This window comes from Balaenoptera ricei, chromosome 1, assembly GCF_028023285.1.
Source record: "Balaenoptera ricei isolate mBalRic1 chromosome 1, mBalRic1.hap2, whole genome shotgun sequence".
Lineage (NCBI taxonomy): Eukaryota > Metazoa > Chordata > Mammalia > Artiodactyla > Balaenopteridae > Balaenoptera > Balaenoptera ricei.
The window spans coordinates 147,686,485-147,698,679 of NC_082639.1; the positions used below are offsets into that span (position 1 = coordinate 147,686,485).

Genomic DNA, 12,195 nt, shown 5'->3' on the forward strand with positions numbered 1-12,195 from the left:
TTGGAGCATTTACTACATTCACGTTTAAGGTAATTATCGATATGTATGTTCCTGTTACCATTTTCTTAATTGTTATGGGTTTGTGTTTGTTGGTCCTTTTCTTCTCTTGTGTCTCCCCCTTAGAGAATTTCCTTTAGCATTTGTTGTAGAGCTGATTTGGTGGTGCTGAATTCTCTTAACTTTTGCTTTTCTGTAAAGCTTTTGATTTCTCTGTCGAATCTGAATGAGATCCTTGCCAGGTAGAGTAATCTTGGTTGTAGGTTTTTCCCTTTCATCACTTTAAATATATCATGCCACTCCCTTCTGGCTTGTAGAGTTTCTGCTGAGAAATCAACTGTTAACCTTATGGGAGTTCCCTTGTATGTTATTTGTTGTTTTCCCTTGTTGCTTTCAATAATTTTTCTTTGTCTTTAATTTTTGTCAATTTGATTACTATGTGTCTCGCCCTGTTTCTCCTTGGGTTTATCCTGCCTGGGACTCTCTGAGCTTCCTGGACTTGGGTGGCTATTTCCTAACCATGTTAGGGACGTTTTCGACTGTAATCTCTTCAGATATTTTCTCAGGTCCTTTCTCTCTCTCTTCTCCTTCTGGGACCCCTATAAATGCGAATGTTGTTGCACTTAATGTTGTCCCAAAGGTCTCTTAGGCTGTCTTCATTTCTTTTCATTGTTTTTTCTTTATTCCGTTCCGCAGCAGTGAATTCCACCATTCTGTTTTCCAGGTCACTTATCCGTTCTTTTGCCTCAGTTATTCTGCTATTGATTCCTTCTAGTGTATTTTTCATTTCAGTTATTGTATTGTTCATCTCTGTTTGTTTGTTCTTTAATTCTTCTAGGTCTTTGTTAAACATTTCTTGCATCTTCTCGATCTTTGCCTCCATTTTTTTTCCAAGGTCCTGAATCATCTTCACTGTCATTATTCTGAATTCTTTTTCTGGAAGGTTGCCTATCTCCACTTCATTTAGTTGTTTTTCTCGGGTTTTATCTTGTTACTTCATCTGATACAAAGTTCTCTGCCTTTTCATTTTGTCTGTCTTTCTGCGAATATGGTTTTCCTTCCACAGGCTGCAGAATTGTTCTTCTTGCTTCTGCTGTCTGCCCTCTTCGTATTGTTCTTTAATTCAACATTGAGATTCATCCATGTTGAGGCACGGAGCAATAGTCAAGTTTACACTCAGTTCTATTATAACATGACATATGTGTTCCTAAGTATCACTGTTATGCAAATTGCATACTGCATACTGAACTATGCAAATTCATGCAGTAAAAGCCACAGGTCTCATAGAAAAGGTGGAGTTGGGGTACGTCACTCAAAAACTTAATAAGGGACATTGAAAAAAAAGATAGGAACCTAATCTAAATAGTATCACAGTTTTACACATGTTAAATGGTTAAAAAATACATAAGTCCTAAAATAAATCTGACACTTTACCTTTAAAAGAAGGTGAAGTGGGCTTCCCTCGTGGCGCAGTGGTTGAGAATCTGCCTGCCAATGCAGGGGACACGGGTTCGAGCCCTGGTCTGGGAAGATCCCACATGCCACGGAGCAACTAAGCCCGTGAGCCACAACTACTGAGCCTGCGCGTCTGGAGCCTGTGCTCCGCAACAAGAGAGGCCGCGATAGTGAGAGGCCCGTGCACCGCGATGAAGAGTGGCCCCCGCTTGCCGCAACTGGAGAAAGCCCTCACACAGAAACGAAGACCCAACACAGCCATAAATAAATAAATAAATAAATAAAATATTAAAAAAAAAAAAAAAAAAAAAAAAAAGAAGGTGAAGTTTGCTTATGGACGTGATCATAGGAAAGGTTGTAGCCTGTGGATTAGTGTGATGTGGTAGAATCTGAAATTGGATATAAGGGTGTAGCACCAGATATGAAGAGATGTGGCTCATAACAGGAGGAAAGCTGAGGTAGCTGGTACGTGTTTGAAGTACATGCATGTGTGTATTGTGTGTATTCCTAAACAGTTTGGTTCAGCTGCAGTGTAGTTTTCTCTGTTCATCTAGCATTTTTCACTGCTGAAATCCTGTATAAGAAAATACGAAATTTTTGTTGTGCTCAAATTGTTCCTTAATGTATCAATGGTGTTGCAACAAATTCTTGTGTTCTAAACAAGAGCTGTAACAGAACTGATGGTATTTTCACTGCTGTGTAATGTGCCACTGTATCACTAAACCACAGTTTATTTGCCATTTGTAATTTGCAGATATATTTGTGTAGCTATAAAATTGTATGAGCAGACATGGTGACAAAGTTAATTATCAAGGTGCTTCTACTGGTAAAACTCTAGATTGATAAATATATTTGATGATATCAAGACACTAGGGTTGATAATCATACACAAATGTTACTAGGCAGCACAACTATGAAAATTCACTCACTCACTAGATTAAAATAAGTTTTCTAAGAAAATCTGAAGCCAGTGGGGCATGCATTATCTGTTGTAGCTGGGGGTGAAAATGGTTTTTTACCCTGATATTCAGACTCTCAATTAATCAGTTGTACTCTTATTTATATATCTTTACAGATAATCCACATTTAAAGGTTTGTGTACATGAGATTTGTATCAAAAATACAATGTCTTCCAACCTTAGTGATACTTTTGAAGGTGTAGAAAGCTCACCATATATAACTTGGAGGACAGAGTCCCTTGCATTATGGTTTCAATCAAATGTCTAAAATTATTTTGACTTCAGCTTACTGTTTAAATACTTTGGAGGTTTTGGTTTTTTGTTTGTTTGTTTGTTTGTTTTTTGCAGGGGTGAGGGGTGCAAGGGTCAAGCTTGAATGTTCAAAGTTAAAGTGGTAGTACCCGTTTTTCTCTTCTTTGTTTTCCTTCCACTTACTATGCCAGGGATTTGAATTATGATATTAATTAATAAGCTCCCTCTTATATCCTAAAAGCGTGAGTTTTAAGAGAAATCAAATACATCTAATATCTTGAATGCATTGGAAAATGGGGATTGCTGTTCAACGGGCTTTTGGTTATTAGCTTTTAGATTTGTTACTCTGTTGTTTGTTTTGAAATTATTTGCCATATTTTCAGTGAGTGGTCCCTCCCATATTAGCCTCTGGTGTACTCCATAGCTCATGTAAGCTGCCAGAAGACAGAGGTTCTTTTTGTTTCAGTAAGTTATACTAGACACAGAGCCAAACACAATAGATAAGAGGTAGCAGAGTTTCCCTGTGACTCAGAGGTGAAAACAGAAGAATGATTTAACTTGGCAAAGACAGTTACTTAGATTGTCTGAATTTGCTAATCTTTGTTTTTGATTTGTAAAGTGTTCCTTGTGAAGGAAAAGGCTATTGATGTGCCCAACACCATATTTATTGCAATAGGGAGGAAATTAAGTAGCTCAAGAACAGAAAACTATTTTGTAGGTTCTGATAAAGCAAGTAATTAAGGTTTCAGATTGAAAGTAACTTTGATCAAAAGTTGAATTCCATGACACAGTAGAACCTTGGTGTTTATATGTATAAATGAGTGTTTTCTGTCTTCTGTAGTTTGTAGGTTCTTTGTTATAGCTTTTGCTCTTGCCAGTGGGGTCTGAGCACTGCTTACCCTGGGCAGATGAGGAGTTTGCTCAGAAAATCCAGGATGGTAAATTATAACAAGGTTATCAAACAGATTACCAAACAAATATCTTATGTGATATCTTCTACATATATGAGAAGTAAGTTAGGAACAGTATTTAATTCACTTTGTTTGACAGAATGTTCTGACATGTTTGCAAGACAAGTCTCTAAGGTCATTTTTTCTATGTGAAATGCACATTAGTTTGTGACATCAGCTCCATAAAGTACTTGGCGTATCCAGATAATGTGCTGCCTGAGGCATGTGTATCAGGAGCAGCGTTGTTTTCCTTCCGGCAGGTGCTTTCAGGGATTACTGCTTTCTGACTCCAGGAATTGGCTCCATGGTAGTATCTTCTAGATTACATTAGAGCTGTGGTTCCTGGACCTGAGTGTCAGCACCACCTGGGAACTTGCAAGGAATGCCAACTCTAAGGCTCCAGCCCGGACCTTCTGAATCAGAAACTGTTTGTATACTGTTTTTATATGCACTACACTGTATTCCATTTTTCCTTTATTTGAGATGCACATTGCAAATGTATAGAAACATTGAGAGAGTTGTAAAACAGATATCCATTGTAGACTTTTTTCTTGTACCTAAAAAGGATTTTGGAAAAACTGCATCAAATATTGGAGTTAGGGCACTTAAATTCACTACTGCCATGCCACTTTGACAAAATTAGCTATGGAAATGAGTCAGATAACCACTGGAATTATTTTTTAATTGATCTGATCAAATTTCCAGTTATTTTGACCCATCTGAGATTTGGTCAAATTAAGTTTGATACTCATAATAGGACAATTTAGAAAGACAGCGGCAGTTCTTTAGAAGTTTCATGAGCAATATAGAATTGCAGAACTAGAAGCAACCTCCAGTCTTGAGCTTTGTTCCAGAAAGGATTAGGAGTTGGGATTGTTTAGTTTGGAAAAGAGAAATAGGGTCACTATAAGGGACATAAAATATTTGTACTATTGGAAGAAATAAGGATAACAACTTTTTGTTTTGTTTTAATTTAGGCAGACAGGTCAGATAGGTATTTTTTTAAGGCTCAATGTAAAGGAAGAACTTTCTAGCAATTAAGAGATATCAAAATATGTAATGGCCTTTCTCTCAGTTGTAAATATCTCATCACCAAGAGGTGAAAGGCAAGGTGAGATGATTCACTGGGGATGCTACAGAATGGTAGACAAAAGTGTTAATATTCTGCCATATCTGATATTCTGCCATTCTACATATAATCCGCAGGGAAAAGGAACTCAAGAATTCCTATCTTCATAGTCCAGTATAGACCCAACACATGTGATGAAAAACACCTGGTACTTTCCTCAGCCAGCAATGACAACTTGATGCAGGAAACAAAATCTGTACGTGATAATCCATTGTCAGAATGCTGACTCCCACAAATAAAACGAAATGCCATTAGGATGAAAAGAGGGGATAGGGCTCTCCTCTTAACTATGAGAGGAGGAAAAAAGAGGAGAAGAAAAAGAAAAGACATCGAAATAGATTAAAAGTCTAGTTACTAAAGGAATTTTCTTCCACATGTGGAATAAGTAACCAAGAACAAGAATAGGGGCCTGCCCTTTTTATTTCATTTTCAAGTTTATAAGAAAACATTTTACATCTCTCCAATTTTGGACCTCTTAGGGTCTTCAGAAAATCATTTTCTGAGCAGTCGTAAAGAACTGGCAACAACATAACACTGATTTTAAGCACTCTAAATACAGGAAAGAGGACTAGAGTAACACAAAGCCAAAAGTCAGGTTTTAGCCAGCCCCGGGAAGCCACGCGTCTTCAGGAAGTGAGGCTGCTCAAAATATAGTGTATTTACTTTGCTGCCGCTACTAGCTCTCATCCTAGTCCTTGAGTTCTGATTGACTTCTTTTTCCTTTGTACCCTACATCAAGGGATCCATGGGGGTGGAGGGGCAGAGGAGAGGTAGTGTGAAAAGGTAGCTAGTAGTCCTCCCCAACACTCTGGAGATGGTTCAGAGCAATCTTAGAAGCCAAAGAAGTCGTAACAGTGTAATTTTCCTAACTGCCATTTCTTGAACACCTTATATATCAGATGCTGTACTGGGTACTGGCTATTCTTTGTGAGCTTATGTAGACCATCTCTCAGTAGATTTAAATAGGTTTCCATGAGATTTGAACTCTATAGACACCATGTATAATGGATTGGTGCTCTAACCGATAACTTAAAGATCTCACAGCTTGCAGGCCTCCTGTCAGCTTTTGAGAGTCCAGCCGGGCTTCATCTTAGATAAAATTGTGAGTAGTCATGACAGATATCAGGCCTTTACTCCCTGCTTCCCCACCTCTGGGTTAGAGTAATTATCTAGTATGCATTTGTTAATGGCTAGGTTACCTATCTTGACAGTTCTCTGTAAGAGTTGGCGCTCTGTCAACGTCCTGTCCCGTCGCCAGCGTCTGTTCCTGTCTGGAGGTGCGCCCTCTTAGTATCCTCCAGGTTACCTGTTCTCTGACTCCCAAGCCAAATCAAACAAAAATATGTGATCTCCTCCACAGCATTCTTGTTGACAGCAGGTCTGCCATGGGAACCTCTATTCCTGAATTAAGGAATTGCACCAGAATCATCTCCATGCTGACTGTCTGCGAACCCGTGCTGCTAAGTGCTTATCCTCCCATGTTGTTTGGTTTGGGCTAAGGATCCATAACTTTGGCATTTCGCTCTCAAATATCAAATAATGTATTTCAAATCCCAGTGTTCTCCTGTTGTATTAAGATTTTTTTCATTTATCTGACTAGCTGTCTTGTAGTGATATAAAATTTCTTTATCCCCTAGGGAAAAGTTAACCATCGGATGCCGCCAGCTGGTTGAGATGGAACATACCATGCAACAGTGCAACGCCTCCGTCTATACGGAGGCCAAAAACAGGGGATGGTGTGGAGACATGCTCAACTATAGAACCTAAGTGCTGATTTTGTAACTTAGAAGGAACTGCATCTGTCTTCAAGAACAACAGAGTAGCTTTCAACCTTTTGTGCCAAACCCGGGAGGCTTGCAAGAAATGTCTCAAATGTCAATGTCTCATAGGCACAAAAAGATGATTGCCTATTACCGACAGTCACATTGAGGTTCTAATGCATCCATTGTGGGATAAACTGTGAACTCAACTCGTCTGAAGTTGACTTTACTTCCCTACCTCTACTCCTAATACTGAGCCAGTGTGTCTAAGGAAAGGAGAGCCATCTTTTTGGTCATCTTAGGGCAAGAGCCACTGCGGCATCTGAGGAAGGCCCAGGACACAGTGTTAGCGTCTCTCTCAACAATAAATATGGGTTTGTGACCAGAGACGTTTCCAAACCTCAAGAAAGAATTAGGACATGACCATGCTCACCATATTCCACAAGAGAAATCTTACCCTGGGCTGTTTTATGATCAAACTGTCTTCCATGTAGACCTGGTGAAGTAATACGTATCCCTTCCACTTCCCCCAAGGTAAGGGAAGTAGAATTTTGACTTCAGCTCCAACTTGCTACAGTGGCCTCTTTTCTTCCCTGGCCTTGTCACTTTTCAATGCATTTCTCATGGGAAAAACAGGGAGACCCCTCTGCTCAGTGTCCTCGTAAATGTGAAACAGCATGGATTTATCAGGTAGCAGTGGCTGGTGTTTGCCCCTGGCTAAACCAAGTGTTTAACTGACTTCTTATTTAGTTATACCGTAAGTTGGAAATCCTTGTTTACTAAAGTGTATTATGCTTTTGTTAATACATTAGATTAAATCTAATTTGGTATTCTATTATAAATGTTAATTTATTTTTTTAAAAAAGCAGTGAATTATTTTTAGTGATTTTGCTTTTCATTTTACTTCCAAATTTTGTTTCTGAACTGCATACAGGTATGATTATAAAAGTGAACCTCCAATGAAAGAGAACTATGCAGGATGCCCACTAGCAGGAAGAAGGATCCGATGAGCTTTGTTTGCTTAGAAAGCCACACCTCCTCCTGGGGCTCAAAGTGCCCTCAGGGGTATGAGCCTGGGTAGGAGAAGCTGCCAGAGCATCTCTGCTGTCTGCCTCTTTCCTTTTCCTCCCTGAGGAGCCAAGAAAGCATCCCCTCCCCCTATCAAGGATTTCTTCAGACTTTTATCCCTCAGCTGCTTCTAGTTGTTATTGAGTTTTGCTCTGCTTTGTTTTTGTTGCTGTTGTTGTTGTTTTGGTCGCAGCTTGCAGGATCTTAGTTCCCTGACTAGGGATTGAACGGCGGGCCACTGCAGTGAAAGCGCAGAGTCCTTAACCACTGGACCGCCAGGGAACTCCCTGCTGTGCTTCATTACCTCCCTTTTCCTCTCTTATCTTTTTAGGAAATTTCTTTTCACTCCTATCATCTGAATACTTATACGTATTTCACCCTATGCGTGTGGATTTTAATTTTATCCTAATCTATGTGTCTTTCACTTTGTTAATTTGTCACTTTTCAACCTTTTTTAAATATTTATTTTGATATGTGAAAATGTTTTTTAACTTTCTAGTCTTATTTTTATCTTTAGAAGACATTCTTTAAAATTTTTTTAGTGTTTGTTTCTTTGAAATGTCAGGGTTTTTTTGGGTTTTTTTCTTCTTTTTGTTGCCTTCTTTTCTTATCTTAAACTTTAATTTATACTTTTTTTCTAACAGTCCAGTGTGGGAGTTAAGGGATCCCTTTCCTCCCATCCCCTGCTCTTTCTTTTCTGGGTCTCCCCTCTGGATTGGAGTAACTCAGTTGACATAAGGATCATAAGCCCCACCTTGATAAGTTTGTTTTCATGGGAAATGATCATATCTTTAGAACTTCAGGTTTTAAAATCTCCATTCAGTATACATAGCTATTATATTTTGGGCAGAAGCTTCATAAGCATGCCATGAACCAGAAGGGACTGATGGGAAAGGTCCCATGAGGACAAGGGCTGTCTACATAAAGTCTTGCCTTAGTGAGGAGCTGGTGATAACTTCCTGAGAAGCATCCCTGAGGATTATGACAGCAAAGTTCCTGGAACCATTTTACACTAGCCTTTTCCAGCTTACTTCCACGAGATAGTCCATTTCCTTCTGGAAAGGACCAGGGAGGGTCCTCTGGCTTGGCCAGGCCACAGCTCTTCCAGCATTCTGAGCCAAAGAAAAGTTGGCTAAAGAGTTAGAGTCTGTTGTGCCCTACTGGGTCCTCCTGTTAGGACCTGCAGTGGGCAGTTGGGACTGCACAGATTGGAACTTCATAGATGGATTAATTTCACTTTCCTGTCATTGCCTTTGCCTGTCATATGAAAGAGGGGACACAAGACAAACCTGAAAACTTTATTTCCTTGATCTTTTAGCCATCATCTTAAAAAATAAGTCCTTTCACCCTTTCAGGGTTGATCCACAATTATTTAGTGTCGTGGTCTCCCTTAAGAACCTAGCTCTCATTGTTCATACTCCTGATGTGACATCTCCCCAAGCCCACCTATCTATTGGAGCCTTTTAGCTCCCTACCATGTGCGTTGGGATGAAGTTACCTTTTTCTTCTTAGAGGGAATGTACCTCACTATTGAATAATGAAATGCATCTTCCACTTAGGAAGTGCTGCCACCCATACTCCTTTTCTGATTTAGATTGGACTGACAGTCCAGTCTCCCTCCCAGTTGGTGGCTCTTTAAGCCATTTTGCCAACAAACAACAGAAAACCCCACTCCAGTGAAAATAAGCAACTCCATGAGCTTGAGCAGAATTTACAGCTATGAACCTAGAAGGTAAGGCAATATAAGACACTCAAATCTCAGCTACCAACATGGCTCAGTGTTCCTAACTACAAACCAAATTCAATATCCTAGCCTTCACAACTCTATTGTAGACTAATGGTTATCGGCTGAACTACATTAACTCAGTACATAACCCTTGCATGGCCAGTGGGGATGAACGGTTCCCTGAAGTGATTTCTAGTCAGGTAAAATATTGACATGTCCTAGACTTTTTTAAAAAGGCTTTTCCTTTAAAGGTTTGGTTAAGCTAGAAAGACAAAACTTTTTCAAGTGTAAGACTGTAGTTTTGAGTTTTGTCAAACACAATCCCATAATCACCAGCACACTCAAGTAATGAGTTCCATTGCCCCTCGAGATTCCCTTGTGCCCCTTTGTAGGCAACTCCCATCCCCATCTCAGAAAGCCATTGATGTGTCTGCTAGCCATGTAGCTCTCTTTCCCAGAGTGCTACGCAAATGGAGGCTTTTGAAGCCATCTTTTCACTTAGCATGATGCTTCTGAGGGTCCATCCGTGTTGTTTTATCAATAAGGACTTCGCTTTTTATTCCTGAGCAGTATTACATTGTACTGATGCACCCTTCCGTTCATTCACCAGTTGGAAGGATATTTGAATTTTCAGTTTTCGGTGATTATGAATAAAGCTGCTATATTCATACACAGGTTTCTGTAAGAACACGTTTTCATTTCACTTGGATAAATACCTAGGAATGGGATTACTGCGTCATAGGATATTTAACTTTATAAAACACTGTCAAACTTCTTCCAAACTGACCTTACAATTTTGTAATTCCTCCAGCAATTTGAGAGCTCCAGTTGTCATTTTGCTTCTTACATTTTCCTAATGATCTGACAGTAAGCATGTTTTCATGTTATTATTAGACTCCATTTATCTTCTTTGGTGGAGTGTCTTGTTCCAAACCTTTTGCCCATTTGAAAACTGGATTGTTTTATTGAGCTTAGAGAGCTCTGGATGCAAATCCCTTATCAGATGTTTTCTTTCAAGCCTGTACCTTTTAAGGACTTGGCACCACTTTTGGTTAAGATAGAGACAACACTTGCATAATGCAGAAGGTATATCTTACTATCATGATTTGAGAGTAGCCTTAATGGATAGCTGGCCCTGTTAATTATTGATTGGATGACCACCATTACATTTGATAGATGCCTTCAAACTTGGCAACTCTTATTCTTAACTTGCAGGACAGTTCAGTTCATCTCTTAAGAGGTTTCAGTCTCTCACTCACTGAAGTTTGGTATTCTGTGTGCCTTTTTCCAGGCTAAAATTGTATTAGTCCTGTTGTTCTCTCTGAGCAAATGTGTAGCCATCTATTCTTGTATTTCCACAAGATATCAACCCTGTATATACTCAGCTTAATAACTGAGCTTTTGCTTCTCACCCTTATTCAAACCCCCAATAGAGCACTGAGCTCCTAACAGTGAAGCCTAAGTACTTTATTGGCCATTGTGCTAATAACAGTAAGTTAAAGAACCCATGATATGCACTTGAGTACATCCCTCTCTTTATGTACTCTACTTACTGCTCAATGTATCATTATCATTTTTAAGACTCTTAAAAAACTTCTGGTCTTATTAAGAAAACTGATGCTTCACAGTAATTGCTTTTTAACCTTCAGATAATTTATTTAATAGGTCTCCTGTTAACAGGACCAAATTTGTGGCTTGGCCTTACTAAGTATTTGAGATTGATATATTCGATTCATATATTGGTATTTCCTCCTCTTTTTTCACTCAGTTAATTTACCCTGTATCTTAAGTCTCAATGAGAGACTCTTCAAATCCTTTTTTGAAACAAGTAGGTTACAAAAAATTGACTAATACTATAGAGACCGTGTTTTCTGTGACTCAGCCTTCTAAAGGCAACTCTGGAATTACAGTAATGTCCTAGAGGGACTTTCTCCGTTGCCTACTTCAGTTTTAAGTTAAGAATTCTGAGATCTGGAGGGATTATAGGGTGTACACCTAATATATTAAGCACTAATTATATTCCCAAATCCAGGTCTTTTCCTAAAATATGATTATGTAAGGAATTCTAAAACAGTGAAAATGGTAAAGTATTTAAGACATACTAGAAGCCAAAAATCAAAACCCTATCCTTGAAAATCACAATAAAAGAATTTATTGTGATTTATGCTTGAGTATAATCGTTTTGTTAATTCAAACAGGTATTTTATAGTTTTGCTACTCTTTTTAGGGATCTAGTCTAGTATGTTTCGTGCGTTATTACTATTGATTACAAGAGTGGTTATTACCAATATCATTTCTAAACTATTCCAAAACCCATACTGGTTTAAAAAAAAAATTCTTTAATTTATGCTGAGGCTATGCTATTTTCTCCTTCCCTCAAAAAAAAAAAAAATTACCTTTTAAATGTGGATAAACAGAACTGGTCACTGAGCACTATCTTTTTCTTTATGAAACCTTCTTATATTCAAAACATACTTAAAGAATATAATTTTAGCTACCAAACTACCTGTTTGGCATCAATGGTAATATAGGTAAACTTTGACCCAAAGTATTCCCACATATTATTGCATTAAGCATGTTACATAGGAATTGAGAAGTGATTTCAAGGATTTTACACTGACTCCCCCCACTAAAATTTTATTTCCTTGTGCTAAATAAATAGAACATATACAGATCTATTTTAAAAATATTCATCATATTAGGCAAATTCAAATCTGCCAACCCAGTTTTAGTCCAGAACCAAACCAGTGATAGTCAGGAACTACACAGCTACCAGGCGAACTGATTTCCTTTCTTGTTGGTTCTCTCTGTGGGATAGATGAGTGAAATAAGGGGTCAAAGTCCCAGTGGAACATTTGTAAAAAAATACCTAATTTTCTTCTCACCCAGGTTAGCCAGT

General features: G+C 38.5%; 1 protein-coding gene across 7 annotated transcripts in view; it reads left to right on the top strand.

The window, feature by feature from the left end:
- The window catches only part of SWT1 (SWT1 RNA endoribonuclease homolog), a 101,764-nt gene extending 94,456 nt beyond the window's left edge, over window positions 1-7,308 (top strand). For 5 of the 7 annotated variants that reach the window (XM_059937868.1, XM_059937897.1, XM_059937877.1 and 2 more), the window contains one exon: window positions 6,380-7,308. In XM_059937868.1, coding sequence (XP_059793851.1) covers window positions 6,380-6,509 — 130 coding nt within the window. In that variant the 3' untranslated portion in view covers window positions 6,510-7,308. The remainder of the gene's footprint in view (window positions 1-6,379) is intronic. The other 2 variants (XR_009505646.1, XM_059937953.1) reach the window with 2 other exon arrangements.
- Window positions 7,309-12,195: the final 4,887 nt, after the last annotated feature.